This window comes from Drosophila sechellia, chromosome 2R (genome assembly GCF_004382195.2).
Source record: "Drosophila sechellia strain sech25 chromosome 2R, ASM438219v1, whole genome shotgun sequence".
NCBI classification, from domain to species: Eukaryota; Metazoa; Arthropoda; class Insecta; order Diptera; family Drosophilidae; genus Drosophila; species Drosophila sechellia.
In genome coordinates this window covers 17,362,084-17,380,700 of record NC_045950.1, presented here as the reverse complement: position 1 = coordinate 17,380,700, position 18,617 = coordinate 17,362,084, and the positions used below count along the sequence as shown (strand labels likewise).

General features: G+C 46.9%; 1 protein-coding gene and 12 non-coding genes across 15 annotated transcripts; all 13 read right to left on the bottom strand.

Annotated features, from left to right (window-relative positions):
• Positions 1–107: 107 nt before the first annotated feature.
• LOC6615355 (helicase domino) lies at positions 108–18,484 on the bottom strand. 3 transcript variants are annotated; one of them, XM_032714978.1, is made up of 14 exons: positions 17,097–17,713; positions 16,731–17,037; positions 16,257–16,515; positions 13,697–14,497; positions 12,243–13,476; positions 11,815–12,001; positions 10,616–10,752; positions 10,360–10,546; positions 8,038–10,131; positions 7,299–7,517; positions 4,480–4,515; positions 1,333–4,410; positions 856–1,269; positions 108–522 (listed from the first exon to the last, which is right to left on the bottom strand). In XM_032714978.1, exons 1-14 carry the CDS (start codon positions 17,711–17,713, stop codon positions 517–519), a joined length of 9,576 nt encoding a protein of 3,191 aa, XP_032570869.1. In that variant the 3' UTR covers positions 108–516. The 3 variants fall into 3 exon arrangements, with proteins under 3 accessions (XP_032570869.1, XP_002039753.2, XP_032570868.1); XM_032714977.1 differs by lacking the exon at positions 108–522 and adding an exon at positions 18,292–18,484 and having other exon boundaries at positions 805–1,269; positions 17,097–17,724; XM_002039717.2 differs by having other exon boundaries at positions 108–1,269.
• Positions 10,199–10,308, bottom strand: LOC6615368. The gene has a single exon (XR_048628.2). It is a non-coding gene; the product is annotated as a small nucleolar RNA Me28S-Am2589 (small nucleolar RNA).
• Positions 10,829–10,966, bottom strand: LOC6615367. The gene has a single exon (XR_048627.1). It is a non-coding gene; the product is annotated as a small nucleolar RNA psi18S-841/snoR66 (small nucleolar RNA).
• Positions 11,005–11,135, bottom strand: LOC6615366. The gene has a single exon (XR_048626.2). It is a non-coding gene; the product is annotated as a small nucleolar RNA psi28S-3316 (small nucleolar RNA).
• Positions 11,157–11,295, bottom strand: LOC6615365. Its single transcript, XR_048625.2, has one exon. It is a non-coding gene; the product is annotated as a small nucleolar RNA psi18S-841/snoR66 (small nucleolar RNA).
• LOC6615364 lies at positions 11,314–11,444 on the bottom strand. The gene has a single exon (XR_048624.2). It is a non-coding gene; the product is annotated as a small nucleolar RNA psi28S-3316 (small nucleolar RNA).
• On the bottom strand, positions 11,465–11,603 carry LOC6615363. The gene has a single exon (XR_048623.2). It is a non-coding gene; the product is annotated as a small nucleolar RNA psi18S-841/snoR66 (small nucleolar RNA).
• LOC6615362 lies at positions 11,620–11,751 on the bottom strand. The gene has a single exon (XR_048622.2). It is a non-coding gene; the product is annotated as a small nucleolar RNA psi28S-3316 (small nucleolar RNA).
• LOC6615360 lies at positions 13,544–13,652 on the bottom strand. Its single transcript, XR_048620.2, has one exon. It is a non-coding gene; the product is annotated as a small nucleolar RNA Me28S-Am2589 (small nucleolar RNA).
• LOC6615359 lies at positions 14,715–14,859 on the bottom strand. The gene has a single exon (XR_048619.2). It is a non-coding gene; the product is annotated as a small nucleolar RNA psi18S-841/snoR66 (small nucleolar RNA).
• On the bottom strand, positions 14,879–15,012 carry LOC6615358. The gene has a single exon (XR_048618.2). It is a non-coding gene; the product is annotated as a small nucleolar RNA psi28S-3316 (small nucleolar RNA).
• On the bottom strand, positions 15,025–15,155 carry LOC6615357. Its single transcript, XR_048617.2, has one exon. It is a non-coding gene; the product is annotated as a small nucleolar RNA psi28S-3316 (small nucleolar RNA).
• LOC6615356 lies at positions 16,581–16,689 on the bottom strand. Its single transcript, XR_048616.2, has one exon. It is a non-coding gene; the product is annotated as a small nucleolar RNA Me28S-Am2589 (small nucleolar RNA).
• Positions 18,485–18,617: the final 133 nt, after the last annotated feature.

Sequence of the window (18,617 nt, the reverse complement as noted above, 5' to 3'; positions counted from 1 at the left end):
TACTCGACTCCAATTCTGAGTTGGTTCACGTTGTTGTGGTCGCAAGGAAAAACGTTGCCTTGGTAACCATTATATGTAATAAGGTTAGTCACACTTCAAAACTTGTATCTTTTTTTTAAAAATTTTCTTTATTTGCTTTCGATCATACAACTAAAAAGAACATTTAGTTATAGCTACATATTAGGGATGTTTATGTAGTATCTGATAGATCTGAATTAGATTTACGAATGTACATACTGCTCTACGGGAATAGGGGCCGATACCTTAGTTACCTACGATTTACATATTGAATTTAAAGCGGTTAGCCTACACACTAGGCACTCCTCTTCTTTTCCTTAAAACTATTCTCGTAATATGAATAGATACAATGAAATTTTACTTAAGGTAAGGTGCTATATCTAAGGATCAGTAAAATTAGTAATACGGCTTCCACACCTTGAGCTGATTGAAGCGATCATCGTTGAAATCTTCAGCGTTTCACCTTGATCTCACCATCCTCCAGAACAGTTAGATCGCTCATGGCTGCAAAACCAATCGACAGAAATTGAGATCAATTTAGCAATGACTGGCTGATTGACTGACTGACTGATTGAATGCATGAGGATCGGCGTGGGATGAGCTATTGAAATTTGTTCGATCTTGATATTCGAAAGGATCAGATTGATTGGCATTTGACTGAGTTGGAGGTGTTTGATTTTGAGGTGCTTGTGGGATTTGAAACTGAGTTGGTGTATTGTAGGTGGCGGTGGAGGTGATGCTCGTGATGCTCCGCCGCTGACGTGGTCTGGCGGCTTTACTCGAGCGTTATTCTTTCTCGCTGCGTATCAGGATCTTCTTTTGCACCAGCTTGCGTACCTGTTGCGTTGTGGGCTGCGATATGCCGCCCTGTTGTTGCTGCTGCTGTTGCTGCTGCTGTTGCTGCTGCTGTTGCTGCTGCAAGCTGCCAACCGTGGGCAGCGTGGTGGTCGTCTGAGTGATGGTCATCACCTCTGCCGGTCCAGCGGTTGGTCCGGCAATACTTGTGTGCTGCTGCTGCTGTTGCTGCTGCACAACGGCAAGAAGATTGCCTCCTGCCGTGGTCTGCAGCCGAACAGGACTGGCGTTCTGCCGCTGATTATGCTGCAGTGCAGCTATCAGCGTCTGCTGCGTGGTCTGCCCTCCTGCACCACCAGAGGCGGCCACCTTCAGAGCACTGGCAATGCTCGGCCCAGCAACATGGGTGCGCAGATTTCCCGCAGCCAAAGCTTGAGCTGAGGCAGCTGAAACAACCTAGAGACAGAGAACCTTGAATTAGTTGATTTAGTCTAGGGATCGCTAAGACAATAAACCCACCTGAATGGTTTGACGCTGGTTGGCCTGTGAAGCCACCGACACGGGGATTACCCGTCCCACGCTCGTTTTACCCAACACCAGATTGGTGGTGGTTAACGTACCCTGCTGGCCACTTCGCATCACTTGTTGAATCTGCTGCACGGTTACCGAATTCGGCAGCGCCTTTGTGTTTTGAATGTGCAGCAATTGTGCCTGGACACTGTTTCCACCTCCAACCTTTTGCTGATGCTGCTGCTGTTGCTGCTGCGAAGCAACTGTGGGCAAGGTACCGCCGCCAGACACTGTGACTCCCTGCTGCTGTTGCTGGGGACCAGTTGTCGTTACTATATTAGTGGCCGTGGGCTGACCACTGGCACTGACCAGCTGTGTCATCCGGCTGATCTTTCGCGGCATCGTCAGCTGCTGTTGCATTTGCAGATGGCGCATCTGATTGGGCATGGTTACCTTGATCTGGCTGCCAGGCTTGAGTTGTGGAAGTGTCATATTAACGCTTCCCGCTTGAACAGTCGGATTAGTAGCCGATACGGTGACACCGCCTGCATTAACACTGCTACCGCTTGCCGCCGCTGCAGTGGAAGCTTTAACCAGGGACGCGATCTGATGCTGAGTTACCTGCTGCGGTTGCCCAGCCACTGGGAGTTGACCTTGCTGCTGCTGCTGCTGTTGCTGCTGTCCAGTGGTGGTGGTAAAGAGTGCTCCAGAGGCCTGCTGCGCCTTTTGAGCGGCAAGAATATTATGACGCTTAACCAGTAACATATCCCCTGCTCCCGCTGTGGTGGTCGTTCCGTCAGCGGACACCACTTGGCGCTGCAGCTGCTGCTTTCCGGCCGCCATCTGCTTGATGAACTGCGTCCTGGCCTGTCCGTGCATTTGCACGCTGCTTACTACGTTGCCAGCCTGCACAGTAGTGGAGGTGCCCGGCATTCCCGACACGGCCACTTTTTGGCTTGTCACATGCGTGGCCATGTTGCTAGCTTGGATTATGGTACCGCCTGCTTGCACCAGATTAGCAGTAGCTCCAGTAGCCCCAGCTGATCCGCTGGGCACGGCTTGTGTCGCTGTCTGCAGCACCTTCAAGCTGCGCTGGCGGTAGAGCTGTATATGTGCTCCCCCAGATTGCTGAGTCACCGGAATCACCGTCGTCTTCCCTCCCTGCTGCAATGCGCTCACCGGAATTCCCTTTGTGGTCACCAACTGTGTGGTCTGAGTGGCTGGAGATGTGGGAACAGCTGCCAAACGAAGCTGCGTCTGGAATTGCGAAGGACTCGCGCCTTGTCCTAAGTTCGGCATAGAGACAATAGACTGACCACCGGCTGTCGTTCGCTGTTGAAGGGTGTTTCCTGCAGCTGTCGAGACAATCCGCTGACCACGCAACATGGCCGTGTTCAAAGTGGTTACAGCCGTGGTCTGATGCTGCTGTTGTGGCTGATTGGCAGTGGTGGTCAGTACGGTGCCCACGGTGGGCAAAGTGCTAACGGAGACCACCTGAGGCAGCGATTGGGTCTGCACAATGCTGCCCAATTGGGGAGAGCTGTTAACGGGCAGCGTCTGTGACGAGATGGACACGATCTGGGCACCAGAGCCTATCTGGGGTTGCACCACCGACGGAAGTGTCTGTACTGGAGTGGTTAGTACTACACTCACACTGGACTGGCCACCAGAAGCGGCTGCAGACTGTTGGGCCAATTGTTGCAATTGGCCCGCGGTCAAGCTGGAGGAGGTGCCGACAATAGTCTTGACCAACTGTTGAGTATTGGATTGTCCACCTTGCCCGGGGTGCGTACGCAATTGCTGCTGCGGTTGGTGGAGCAGGATGGCAGTCTGTTGACCGGGCGAGACATTGGAACTGGTCAAGTGTTGGATTTGCAGCTGCTGCAACTGACCACCAGCAGCGGGCACCGCCACTGTTGTAGTGGTGCTGGGTTGCTGCTGCACGAGCTCCACGGTTTGCTGGACGGGCAGAGTCTGTTGAACGTTTGAAACAGTAGGAAGTTGTTGCTGCACAACCTGCTGCTGCTGCTGTTGCTGCTGTTGGACCTGCTGAACCACTTGTTGCGGCTGCTGTTGCTGCGGCGGCGGTGGTGGTGCAGGCTGCTGCTGCTGAGACTGCTGCTGCACTTGCTGAACCACTCCCACGCCAACCGGAGGCTGGGACATCTGCTGCCCCCGCTGCTTCTCCCGAATCTTATTTGCCTTCATTGCCGCAATGTTCTGCGGCGGCACCGGTTGATCATAGTTTTGGATGCCAAACTCCTGTAGCACCTCCATGTGCTTGGGATTCATCAGGCTCGGAGCACTAAACTGGCGTTTCGGCGGCGGTGCTTTCTTAAGGTAAGCAGTCTTAATGCTGTCGAAGCGGGATCGCATCGTCTTGTAAAACGAGGCGTTGTTATCGCTTACATACAGCTGGGTAGTTCGCAAATATCGCAGCGGACTCTTCAGGTACTCAGTGCGCAGAGTGGGCTTAAGCTTCTTCTGCTTCTTGGGACTCTCCACCACCTTGCCTTCCTCACGCGGCTGAATGTGCGTCTCGTACCTCCAGCGACACTGCCGCGCCGAACGGTAGGTCTTCGAGCAGAAGTTGACCATCTCTGAGACGAGGTCCCAGTTGGGCGTTTGGCCCGGTGAGAGCAGCATAAGGCTGCAAGGTAATCCTTGCAGATTTACCAGGACGTGCAAAATGGCCATATCCTCGAAGACACACCACTCAGCCATGGCCTCAGGTTCATTAAGAGGTTTGGTTGGAAGTTGTGGTTTAAGGCCTGGAATCGGCATATTAGGCTTAAAACTTCCGCGGAATCGCTGGCTCTTCAGCTCCCGACGCAGTCGCGCCAGCTGTGGCGTTGGGCGATCGAAGAGCGATCTGGGTGGCACGTAGTTATCCTCCCGACGCATCTTATTGGGCCGTCTGCTACCATCGTACCCAGCATCCGTTCGCGAGCGCTTGTGCTCCTTGCGTACGTAAACTGGCGGCAGATCCGTCTCCGCAATCGGTTCCAGCTCATACATGAACGACAGCGAATAGTCGATATAGATATCGTTATCGTTGTCTTGCGGCGGCGTGGGAGGACACCACATCTAATCAAGGAGGATCACAAATAATTAGCACTATGAACCAAGTTATAACGCACTGCCACTTCAACTTACCGGCATCTGTTCCATGGTGTTGCGCGATATCCAGACCTGGACCAGATGGTAGCCAAGAAAGTTAAAGAAAAGAATAGACGGTTCCACATTATTTTCATGATATAGCAACTCTGTTTTGGTGTTGGCTTAGAAACTATTTTGCGATTCAACGTATTGCTTTTGATATTAGCTGACTTTAAAATTATCATACTGATGGCGTTGTAGCTTTCATTCCGAACCATTTTTATACTTTCGTACGGCGCTTAGGGGGTTAAACAATAAGTTGTAGACATGGGATGATTAATACTAATAGTGATAATTGGATACTAATTGCGACACCAAAACAGAATTCTACATTTTTTTATAGAAAATAATATTGAACAATCTTTGGACGATATCCAAATATTCTTTTCCAACTACTTGGTTTCATGAGGACGGAAGATTTTTTTCTTTTCTTTGAGGCAACGCACGAAATTAGTCCGTAAATAAAAACCACAACGTCTTTTAGTTTTGTTTAATTTTTAGCTTTGTTTCTGTTTTTATACGTTTCGTTTTATCTTGTTACACAAACAATGGATTTTGATACTTTTTAAAGCATACGAAATGAGTTCTGTGTCTTATTGGTTAGTCAATCTATGCTCATAGTCTTTAGATTGTTAATGTTCCGTTTAAGTTAGAGTACAAAATAAATTATAGAATGCAAAAATGTTTAACAATTATCGTAGTATACCTATTCTCTTACGATCTAATGCAGTTTTTGGGAAAGGTGTTTGATCTGTGGTCTCGATTGGTTTTTTGACAAACATTATTTAACAACAACAATCGAGGGTGTGGTAATTTAAAGTAAAATTTGCTATACGCATTATATAATCGTGCAATTTTATTTGACTTCCTGTTTACCTTCCCGCTTATTTTCACTTTTTAACGTATGACAAGTCGTCCATTTTTGTTCCCTGAAATTTGAGTTCACCCTCATCTTTCCCGAAGCGACAGGAATGGATACGCTTTAGCAGGAATGGATTCCTTTCCTACCACTTTTCTGGATTATTTAAATTCTATGAATAATTAAGACATCTGATCCCTTTCTCCAAAGGAAGCCATTGGTTGCACAGACGAATGGCAAATAACACATTTGGTCAAGATGTTAGAGGTCAAGATGTTTGACCAAATGAAGTTTAATTTGTTATCCAGCGCCTAACTAACTTATCTCATACGATAGAAGGAAACTTGTTACAGTCTATAAATACTCATTTTGCATCAGTCGCCTGGCAGCAGTAACAGCCGGAGAAGGACCCGTCTCCCCACAGATAATTAGTCGCCCACTAAAACGCACACAGCACACACAGCTGATAATACTGACTGAGGTATGATAGTGAACATAATCACCTGGATGTTCCGCTCGAGGAGGCATTTCCTCCCGAAACACCACTGACTGCTGCTGATGAGCTTGCTGCCGTACCAGGTGTGGATCGAAGCATTACTCTGGGCGACTTCGATATCCAGCGGTGTAAGGTGCCTATATTGCTGTTAGATTTGTTATTAGTTTCTTCTTTCTTCGGCAGCTTTGGCTGAGTAATCTTTCGCCTTGGCTCGCTCTGAGACTCCTTTGGCGTGGACTCAGTCCTGGGTGTTTTTTTGAGGCTCCTATTGGCGCTGCTTTTATTCAATGCGTTTGCTACGGGACTCATGTCCAGGGTCCACAGATTGATCTTTACTGTGCCGCGCGACCTTGTACGTGGCGTGTGGCCAACAGCCTCGCTCTCGTCACTCTTATCGGAATTCTGCGGCGGCTCTTTAGCCTCCGCCTTGGCATCGTGATGCTCATCCGTGTCTGATTCCTCGCTGACATTGTAGTAGGTGGAGCTAGTCATTGTGGTGTCCTGCACCTGGTCGTGCGCATCCCAGCCATCCAAGCTTTCGGCTTCTTCGGTCTTACCATCTGCCGCTGTACCATAGGTGGAGCTGGACTTGACATCTTCCGCTGAATCTTCAGTATCAATATCAACCATCTCCTCTTCATCGACTTCTTTCTCGTCATCGTCATCATTTGTTTGTGATCCGGTTTGTATGGTCTCTTCGTCAAGTGACGCCAACTCTTCCTCCTCCTCCTCTTCGTCTACTGTGGCATTTGCTTCCTCGCCCTCGGTATCTTCTTCCGACTCCTGCTCTTCCTGCACCTCTTCATCCTGGTCACTATCATCATCCATATGTTTTAAAGGAGCAGCAATTGTAGCTCTTCTTTCCAGCAGTTTACTGAGTGTGGCGGCCGCTGCAACACTGTCTCTTCGCCCCCGTTTAGGAGGAGTTGTCTTTATACTGATGTTGGATGCAACATTCTGTTTGAGGGGCGTCTTCATCATCTTGCTCATAGCAATGTTGGCCGACTGTCTTTTGGGACGCTCCTCGACGATCAAAGAGGCATCTTCTAAAGTAGATGCAGCTGCCGATGCAGCCAGAGCTGTGCGTGTTGTCTTTCTAGTGGGCGGTGTTGGGGCGCTAGCCATATTGACTGCGCCCAGAGAGTGGAGACGGGTGTGCCGTCTAACTTGCTGTGCGGCGTCTGTTACCTTCCCCGTTGACTTCGTGCTGTTACTTTTGCCTCGGCTACTGCTGCTGACCCCCGCCCCCGTTCTCTTCCCCACTCCCATTCCTGACCCCACTGGTACAGTCTTATTCAGGCTGTTCTGGCTATTTCCTCGGGTCATTGCCGATTTACTGTTCTTGTTGTTGCTACCGGTGCTATGACTGCTAACACTCCTGCTCAGCTTCTGAGCTGAATTTCTGCGATTTACCCTCACCAGTCGTCGCTTATTGGAATTGGAATCTGTTTTGGTATTAACCTGATTACTCGAATCCTTGCGACTGTAGGTAAGCATCTCCTCCGCTTCCGTTTCTTGCTTTAACAGCTCCTCCTCCTTGTGCATGGCCGCCAAGCGATTGGCCTCCCACTCGCGTTTCTGGGCCTCCAGCTCCGCTTCCGCGGCTCGCAATTGTTCCGCCGTCCATGCCGCTCCAGTTTCTTCCACAAAGCGCATGGCATATCGCTCTATCGGTGAGAGCTGAATAGGAATAAGATCGGGAAATATTTATATGTTCGATTTGAAGTAATTCTAAAGCACTACACTAAGCTAAAAATTGTAAGACTTTGAGTGATACAATCGTGGCGTGGATAATGTCGCCTCAACTATGTCTGAAAGCCTCGTACGAAAAGATGTATTGCTCTTGGCATCACTCACTTCATTGGATTCGATTAGAAAAACGAATTCAATGAGTTGCAAGCGATGCCGCAATAAAAACTAATTTGGCATTGTAAAAAGAACAGTATGATCGAAGATTTTTCAGATATTAGACTTTGAGTGATACAATCGTGGCGTAGGTTATGTCGCCTCAACTATGTCTGAAGGTCTATTTTCCAAAGGAAGATTTTCTCTGTGCCACACTCGCTTGACCGGAATCGCTTTAAATGCAAGGTTTCAGTATAAAATGCAAGGACGGCAACTATTTCTGAACTGATTGTAATACGAATATTTTAGCCAAAACCATCTAATTATCTGATTCCCTTATTGAACACTAGCTCACCTGTTTAACCAAGTTCTGCATCTCTAGATCGGCCTTGCTGAGTTCCACTTGAGGGCCTCCTTCCGCATTTGGATCTTCTGTTGCAATAGGAATGTTCTCGTCGAACTCGGCCAGATCAGCTGCCACCTCGGCTTTAGCCGTTTTCGTGGCCTGCACATCCTGCTCGTCCTCGGCGGCAGCCAACGCGTGCTCGAAGGCGCGCAGTGACTGCTTCTCCGTCTCCACAACTGTCGACGGCGTATCCGAAAGCGTTGTCGTAGCGACAATTCTATCCTTGTTTTCCGACTTCTCCTGACTCGACTCGTCCTGCTCGCTCTGCTCCATTGTAAAGAGATCCTTGATGGTGGAACTCTTAAAGAACGTAGTTGTGAAGTTGCCACCCTCGATGGCCATGTCGCTGAGCATTCGCTTTTGGTTTGCCTTCTTGAGAATGTTAACCTCTATGGTTCTTTCGGAGACAAGTCGGTAGATATGTACATCTCGCGTTTGGCCAATTCGATGGCATCGATCTTGGGCCTGCGCATCCATTGTGGGGTTCCAGTCTGAGTCGTAAAAGATCACAGTATCGGCACCCGTCAAATTGATGCCCACTCCACCAGACCGCGTGGAGAGGATAAAGCAGAAGATTCTTTTATCTCCATTAAACCGCTCCATCAGGATCTGCCGCTGTTCCACCCGCGTAGAGCCATCCAAACGCAGATAAATATGACCATGGTAGTTGAGAAAAGCTTCCAAAACATCCAACATCTTGGTCATCTGAGTGAATATCAATACCCGATGCCCGTTAACCTTTAGCTGACGCAGCAAACGATCCATGGTCTGCAACTTGCCACAGTCGTATTGAATGAGACGCGGATCTGGGAACTTAGTGGTCATTGCCGAAATGATTGGATGCAGCAACGCCAGCTTAGGCCGCAGGGCCTGATCCACAATGTTTTCAATCCTTCGTTCGTACTGCCAGTGTGTCGATGAGAGATTCTGTACATAACGACGGATCCGGGGCGCACAAACAGAAGGAACGTAGATCACAAAGTTGGCAAACAGTGGCTTTAGATCAGCGCATCTTTCTTCGAAGCTCTTCAGCAAGTGGTTTAGGGACCAACCATTCCGATGCGACATGGCAGTGCAGCAGTTGGCGTATCCACGTGTCTGCCAGGTTGATCGCTTTAGCGATCGGGTTGCCTGCATGCAACGCTGTATAGCTCTGCGACAATCTTCGCCGTATATGGGAGTGGCATCTGTGCGGCGACGATTTATCATTGCCATACGTTTGAGCGCTGCCAATCGCTGCTCCTTGCGCATCTGAATCAGCTCCTGAACCTTGTAGGGATCCTCTGCTTCTGTTTCTTCCTCGGGCTCCGTCTTCCCATTGGCAATGCTTTGCTTTTGTGCTGTGCTTTTTACATGAGTGGCCAAATCTTTGACAATGGGATCCCTTATTAGATGCTGGCCAGAAGTAGTTGATGCTGTAACTGTTGTTCTGGAGGTCGTCGTGGACGCCGAGGCTGTGGTTTTACTTGTTAGGGTAAGACGTGCTCCTGCTGCTCCTGAATTTGTCGCCGGTGTGAGGTAGAAAAATGGTTTTCCGTCTTGCATCGTTTTTGCTACTTTAGCGGGCGTTGGAGCATTAATTTGCGAACGTGCACCCAGCAACTTGGAATTGCTCAGCACGCTTAAGGCTCCAGTAGGAGAAGATGCTGTGGTCGATGATGCTGTTGTCACCACACTATTGATCACCACTGGTTTCAAAGCCATATTCACAGGGTTGATCGAAGCACTGACCCTTTTCAGTACTCTTCCACTTGGTAGCAAATTGCGCATTGGCACAATCTTTGAACCCTCCAACCGCATGGCTGGACTGGCTCCTACCTTCACTGCATTCAATTTGATACGCTGCGCCAGTTCCGCACTACGAACTCGGATATGAAAGCGGTATTTGCCATTAGGACAACGGGGAGCTGGCAATGGAGCTGTATCGATATCCTCGATCAGCTTGCGAGGCGGGGCGAGCAGGCGGGATTTGTGCGAGACGTAGGCGGTCATAGTTTGCTCCAAATGCAACAGCAAGAGATTTATCGTCTCTAGATTTATTTGCTGTAAGAATACACATAAATTAGTCCAAATTTTAATTGGCTATAACCTAAGAAGTATTTTATTGGCTAAGCGAATCAGACAAATGCCTCGCAAATGCGAACATCCTAGGAAAAGTTTACGACTCTCTCCAAAATAGATTAAGTCCAACTATCAGTGACAGTTTAACATCATTTTCAAACAACAATCAGGAAAAAAATTGGCAATGAAGAAGGAAGAAATAAGACTCACCGTGAACGGATCATACTCCATTATATCGCAGACGAGTCGTGGAGTGTGGAATGTAATTCCGTCCATTTGAAATGGCGATATCGTAGGACGCGCTTCAAACATGTTCGGATGATTGCACACCTTTCGCAACTGCATCAAGACATTTATCACGCTCAACAAGTTGCCCGTTTGCAGAGTCTCACGAGTTCTGTAGATAAAACATTAAATTATTAGTAATTAACAGTAATTTAACAGTAGTCAGCGAATCCAAACATACTTGGAGCGGCTCATGAAGTCCTCATATAGATAGCGCTGGCGATTCGACAGGCGACACATTATCACATGCTCGTACTTCTTGGGCATCTGTTTTTCCACCTCCTTTTTAAGGCGTCGAAGTAGGAACGGACGAATCACCTTTACGGAGAAACAAAAGCAAAATTCTAATTACTTCGCATTTAGTTTGAAAATACGAATAACTTAAATAAGAGGGTCATGTTAGGGGCGTTTTCAATGTGAACAAATTGGTAAGAACTTAGCCACATGGATAAGACGCATCTCCTTGATCTGGCAAACTAACAAATTGTCATCACACGAAGCTAGTTTTAATGTGACACAGAGTGCATTTGCAAAAGTAGGAACAAAACATGAACATTTTACTTATAGATCGACTGTTCACAATGTAAACGGATTAGAGTTAAAGGAACTAAAATCACTTGCTATTGTGAGGATTGATTTTGCACACATCTACGATTTTCAAGAGCATTTATCAGGCTGACAAGAAAACGCTTTTAGGTGCAATAAAAATAATTTATCAAAAAATAGTGTAAAATGCGATTTCAATGTAATCACCCTGATACGGCTTTAAATACATGGATAATACGCAACTCTTTAATATTGCAAACTAACAAATTGTCTTCACATGTAGTTAAGTTCAATGTGACACAGAGTGCATTTGCCTAAGATTTCCTCTGAGGAGTATGTTCACAATGTAAATGGATTCGAGTTAGAGGAACTAAAATCACTTGCTATTGTGAGGATTGATTTCGCACACATCTACGATTTCCAAGAGCAGTTAACGGGCTTGCAAGGAAACGCTTTTAGGTGCACCGGGAATAATTTATTTTCGTTAGTGTAAAATGCGATTTCAATGCAATCAACCTTTTACGGCACTAATTGCACGGATAAGTCTCATCTCTTTCCTATAGCAAACTAACAAATTGTTTTCACATGTAGTTAAATTCGATGTGACACAGAGTGCATTTGCAGTGTAAGACGTATAATGGATGTTTACAATCTGAACGAAATGAAGTTATATAGAAACTGAATCCCAAACTATTGTAGAGATTGCTATTGCACACATCTACGATTTTCAAGAGCATTTATCAGGCTAACAAGAAAACGCTTTTAGGTGCTGATCATCTCAAAAAAAAAAAAATAAAATAAAATAAAATATTTTTTTCCTTATGATATGCTTACCTTGTGCAAACGCGTAATCAAAGTCTCGTTGTACTCCATGTTGCCCTCAATCATGCCAGTCATTGGGTTCGAGAACCATTCCTTAAACTCTCGGTGCGAAGAGAACACATATGGCATAAGAAAGTGCATCAGGGACCACAGCTCCATTAGATCGTTCTGCAGTGGTGTTCCAGTTAATAGCAGACGCCTGCAGAAAGTTAAGAGTACTTTATAAATTCATTCGTGTAAAAGGCATATTTGTTATTTGTCTCGAAACAAGGCCACAAGCATTCTAGGGCTAGATTAGCATGCTCTGGTTTAGTATGCGGCATTATAGCGAATTTACTTTTAGCACCCAAGCGTAGTCGCCATGCTAGTTTAGCAATCGCATGATTACTGATTTTTGGTGCTGGTTGGCAAGCTTAGCAGCATATGCAATCATTACTCACCTCTCTGTGGAAAAGTTAAGTAGCAGCTGCCAGCGCTGGGACTTGAAGTTCTTAATGTTCTGCGCTTCATCCAGGATGAGATACTTCCACTTTTTGCGGCGGAAGCTTTGTTGATCTTGCACCACCAGCTTGTAGGACGTGATACACACATGAAAGGCATTTGGCTTGGTCCAACCTACTCGTTTTAGCTTGCGCTCCTTCTGGGAGCCGTAGTAGGTGAGTATTTTAAAGCCGGGGCACCATTTCTTGAACTCCATTTCCCAATTGAGCATCACAGACGAAGGCACCACAATGAGATGAGGTCCCCAGTTGCCCTTTGCGCAGGCAAGGTGGGCCAATAGCGCAATGGTCTGGATGGTCTTGCCCAGACCCATCTCGTCGGCCAAGATGCCGTTTAACTTGCGCTCATTCATTGTGACCAGCCAATCGAGCCCGATGTGCTGGTACTCACGCAAGGAGTGCTTTAGCAGGAAGGGCACTGGAGTAACCACATTGGTTGAGGACAAGGTATTACCCTTGGGCTGGAGGCTCTCGGCCAGGGCGGCAGCATCGTTCAACATATCATCCTTGTTGCCGCTTGCCCCAGCCGTGCTTCCGCTGCCAGCAGCACCACTTGTTGCGTCAGCTTCCGCCAAAAGACTCTTGAGACCCTCCTCCTGTTCATCCTGTTCCTCCATATCCGTATCAGTTTTAACAGTAGAGAGATCTTCTTCATCCTCGGTGGCCCCATCTTCGCTTTCTTCGGTGGAATCAACAGCCGTCGAATCATCATCAGAGTCCAGCTCAGGATCACGTGGCGCTAGCTTTCGTCGCTTGGGACTAGGAGGTTGTTCATCGACTCTTTCCGACTTGTATTTCGCCAACAACTGCTCCACTGAAAGATCATTGTCTGCCTCCAGTTCATCGATCTCCTTTTTGTGGTCTATCTCCTGCTCAGCTTCTTCCTGCTTGCTGATGGTATTTTCGTCATCATCGCTGGCTTCCTTCGCCTCGAACTCACTATCATCACTGTCATCAGGCGTTTCGGCCTTTATCGCCGAGCTCTGCTCCTCTTTCAAAAGCTTATCACGATTTTCCAGATAGCCAGGTGGTAGGTCATTAAGGAAGTCATCAAAGTCCATCTCAGATTCCTTAGCTAGTGCCTTTACCTCCTCTTTCACATCGGCTGCATCTTCTTCGGCCTTGGCGATAGTCTCCTCATCATCTTCGGAACCAGACTCAGGGCGGAAGTCATCTGTAAAGTGGATGATGTTTTCATTAGCAATTGTCTCACGCTAGAAGTACACATGGAACATAGCCGCATTAGCATCAGGCAAATGCCTCGCAAGTGCGACCATCCCAAGGTAACATCGAAGTGTTCAAGAATAGACCACAACAACGTTTCAGTTTGTTGTTTATCATCAAGTGCTCAGTTCTGGTAATGGACTCATACAATATGTTAAGGTATAACTCACCATCGGACTCCCGTTTCGGCGATGTTAGACGGCTAGAATTAAGACTGGGCGTATCCGCCACACTCTTGTTCATTCCCTCGACCAATTGCTGCGAGAACTTCTCTGTCTGGTCTACAATAAAGCTGAGGTGTTGGTCCAAAGCCTGCTTGCGTTTTTCCTCGATCTTCGTTTGGTGCTTGTACTCGACCAGCTTCTCAACATTCGACCAAAAGCTCTTCACCTCGCGTGCAATGAAGGAAGCTACACGCTTTAGCTGCAGCTCTTGGGCCTTTTCCGCCCGCTGGGCAGCGGTGGCCTTGTCCTGGAAATACTTCTGCACCATCTTGGCACACTTCTTGGCCGCGTTTTTCTTCCACTTTCGTTCCTGTGCAAAATCTGCCGCCAGCCAGACCATCTCCTCGAGGAGATAGTCCCAATGCGCCTTGGGGCGGCTGGGCTCCTGCAGCTTGGGCAGGCGCCGCTCAGTCCATAATCCCTCTCTCTGTAGTTCCGATATACGCTGCATCACGTACACCTCTTGCTTGGCCTTAAAAGAGAACTCCTGCGCCGCACTGTTGGGCGTTCCGGAGCCAACGCCCAAGGCAGGGCTGAGCAGACTGCCAGAAGTTGGAGTGCCAGGCGTGAGTCCTCCACTGCCGCCCAGAGCGGCCGGGCCATTGCCCGTGTAGAGCGGTGTGGGTGTGAGGCTCCCTCCGCCTCCAGATGCCGCGGCGGATCCGCTTGCGACATTGTTCTGACCTTGGGGACGACGAAGCGCCGTGGACCCGGCGGATGTATTGCAGGGCAACAAAGGGGTGCCACCTAAGAAAATAAGTCAAAAAGGGATAGATTAGAAAAGATATCATTTACTCAAGGGATGCGGAAAAAGGTCAACTCTTGGCATGCTGGAAAGTGCATCAAGTACAAAAGAGCAACTAGGAAAGCAATAGTGAATGAATGAAATAGAAGAGTTAGAATAAGAATCATTTGCGAATCGGTTGCTAAACGAAAGAGGTGGGAAATGCATGCAAACTTAGTCTTAATGTGAGGCCCGAATTCAATGCGGCATCTGGGCTGAAGATAGTTGCCGCATGGATAAGCGAAGCTCCCCCTTATTCTAGCAAGCTTACAAATTGTCAACACATGAGGCTGGGTATATCGATGTGACACAGAGTGCGCTTGCCCGTGTAGATATTAATATATAAATGAGCCCAGCTTTAATTGGATCTGATTCTATCACGGATCTAGATCACTTGCAACTGCGACGATTGCTCTGGCACACATCTACGATTTTCAAGAGCACTTAACGGGCTGGCAAGAAAACGCTTTTAGGTGCGTCCGCTGAGATCACTTGTAGTCAGCGTTATGGATATCTGCCACCAAGAATGGCCGTATCACTTGCAACTGAGCTTCGCTCTGGCACACATCTACGATTTTCAAGAGCATTTAACGAGTCGACGAGAAAACGCTTTTAGGTGCGACATAAAAGTAGTCTAGGACTAATGATATTTTAAGTGGATGAATGAGGGGATGACAATGAGAGCCCAATCGGTGTGGTAAGTCCCAGAGTTCGGCGCGATCTCTAGTTTACTAAGTATGCTTAAGTTTGCTAACTTGCTTACAAATCAACGCTATCAATAAAACGATACATTCATCAATTATTTATCAATTCAAACTGAAATTATTAAGCAGATTTACCAATCCAAACTAAGGGCAAAAACACCAATTCTAGAAAACAATTTACAAATTGAAAATATAATCTTTATGCACATCAATCAATGCACTACTTTGCTTGAGAAATGATAAAATGCTTTAATGGTTAAGACACAATCTGGTTTAAGTAAGAATTTAAATAAAAACAAAACGAATTTTAGCTGTGAAAGATTTTTGATATTTTTTTCTTTGTTTGCGAACGATAAGCACCTGGCACCAAAGGTACAGAAGGATTTCCTACGCCAGCAGGAGGAGCGGGTATTTGACCGAAGACCATACCGTGACGACCTCCTAAAGGTCTACCGGGTATGTGACCTATATTATAACGATACAATTATGGTGAGTTGAGTGTGTGCGTTATAGGAGAATGTAGGCAGCATTAATGTGGGAACAGAAATCGGAAAAATAAATAAAGTGTAAATAATAAATAGCAGGTACGTGATAGTTGGTTATGTAGTTATGCTTATGTTTTAGTAGGTGTGTGTGTGTGTGTTTGGTAAACTAACAAAATAATCTTGGAATTTTGCGAGTTTAGTTTGCTTTTGTTGTAATATGTATTAGTAATGCACAATAGTTGGCGGCCACAATATAATATCGGTATAACATTATAAGATTTTAGTGCAGGACGTGCGTTGGCAGTTGGCGTTGTTTTAGTATCACTTTCGGAATTACAGGAGATGGTATGCAGTGGTCTAGATTTTGCATCGATTTTACAATTTAGATTTGGCGTAAATATGGGAGGACAAACATAACAATTTTAAACAACAAAAAATACAATTTTGTTTGTCGAAACGAACACAACAGAAACACAAAAGTCTTCGTAACAATGAGAGGTCAAAGGGGTCGACTGGGAACAAGATGAGTTTACCTTGTTGCGTTAGCTGGACGACGGCAGCGGGAAGCTTGGTGGAAATGGCCACTGGTGTGGCTCCAACAGCTGGTATTTTGATTTCCGCTTCCACTGCCAGTACATTACCACTAGCCGCCTCGTTTGAAGTGGCAGGTGTGCTGGTTACTGCGCCACTTGTAGCTGTTACTGGAACTGTGGTACTTGAGCTGGTGTCTATTGCTGCGGGCGTTGAGTCTGTGAAGCTGCCAATCTTGCTTGGAACTTGAGATTGCGTATTCTAAAGGAACAACGATATCTTAATTAGTACAATACCAAAGAACCTCAACATAAAATTAATAGATAAGTGTTATCAGACAAATGCCTCGCAGCTGCGAACATCCCTTTTAAAAGCCAGAATCAATCAAAAATAGATGGATTTAGGCACTCAGTATGATGTTAACATCATATATATTGCTTTTTTTTTGTGTTACTTTTTAAAAACTATGTTCTTACCGTTTTCACAGTACTATTGCTGATATTGCCATCCAATGGCGCTGCTTTTGTCGCTACAGTACTGATGCCACTGACTAGTGAGGACTCCACTGAGTCTGTCTGTTGGGTGGTATATTTCTGATTCTGTGCCGCAGCTGCTGCTGCTGCTGATGTGCTCGGCTTATCTTCGTGTATCAGCTGATCTATACGATTCGCATTGCTATAGCTGATGAACTGCGGGGTTGGTGTCTTCTTGCGCCACGCGGGGTAGTCCATCATACTGCCGCCGTTTTGTAGGTAAAAGTATTCGGACACATTTTCAAGATGCCTTTTTACAAGAAAATTTGTTATTTATGTGTATTTCGTGGCAAAGTAGTAGTAACTTACCTTTCTTTAAGATTACGCAAGATCTGCAATTTCTGCTGGAGTATGCGCTTCTTGAGGGCATTCAAGTCCTGCAGGGCCGTAGAAGAAAGCCCTCCGACCTCGCTGCTGGAGGCCACCGACGCTGGTAGCAGGGAGCTTACAATGTTGCTGCTCTCAGCTGGTCCAACAATGCTGGCGGCGCTCGTCCTGTCCTCGTTGTCGTCCAAACGCTGACGCTTGGCCTGCGGCGGCAAAACAGAGGTTTCTATTGTGCTGGAGGAAACGGAGGTGGATACGTTGGAGTGGGCGGGTGCTGCTGCTGCTGCCGTTGCCTCTGCCGTTTGCTGTTGTTGTTGCGGCAAGGGCGACAGCGGCACAGGCAGCTGCGCACTGGCCAGTTGCTTCTGTTGTTTGCTACTGCTGCTGGCGATTCCCTTCACTTGGGTCGCTATATGTTGGTGATGGCGGGTGGCCGGCAAGGCTGCTCCTACTGATCCTGCTGCTCGTACTGTTGTGCTCGTGGAATTGGCGGGTGCAACTGAAATTTCCGTTGAATGTGGAGTTACGCGGTCTGGCACAGCAGGAGGGGCCGGGCTGAGCCCTTCATGCCCCCCTCCTGCTGAATTACCTTCATTCATGTTTGAGACATCTGCAATAAAAAAAAAAAAGAACAAAAAAAAAGGGGGAGTAAGTTCCCAGTATTATTTTGAAATGACAGCGGATGGCGGGAAAAAGAAAACGTGGCCTCGCACATGTGCCGATGCTGCAGCCCTGGCCAAACCGCAGAACTCATTAATTTGACAGACAAAATTATAATTTTACCGCTGCGTAATATCCATTATCAAACATGACGGAACAAAATCCTATAATCATCTTAAAAAAAAAAGAACGCTTATCACACAGAATGCACCCCTCGAAATCAAGAAAAATGCAACCCTGCGTCTTGGTTTTTTCCATTCGGCACACATACGCTTGCTTTCCCAATTTCCGCAAGGAAAATGTGAAAACCCGATAATCTGTGCACAATATTTTTCATTGTATGCATGGTTTTTAAATTTTCAACAGATTTTAACGCTCAAAATAAGCACTACACACATAGATGAACACTGGGGGTTCTAGGAGCCGGTTGCGAGAGGGAGATGACTATAGGTAGCGACATGGCGGCGTCGCTTTGTCAATTTTCGGCGCGGCAGACATTTTTTTTCACTATTCGTACCTCAGACGGGGAGAATTTTAATCACAAGATTTCACCATCTCTGCAAGGCATCCGTGCTTGAAAATGGTGCCAACGCGTCGTGGAGAATGTGCTGCACTCGATGGTCTGCAATTCTGCACATTTATTATATTTAATAAATTTTCCAGCGGTCCGCGAGCACGTTTGCTCGTGTTGAATTTCGAGTACAAAATTAGTGCGACCGTTGGACTGCTTTCAAGTGCCATAAGTCGGTGTGACCATTTTGAAGTCCCGAGGAAATACTAACGTTTTTGCTTTGGACTAGCCACAGGCTCATGACCTTCGCGGTTAACCAAATCCAAATACTG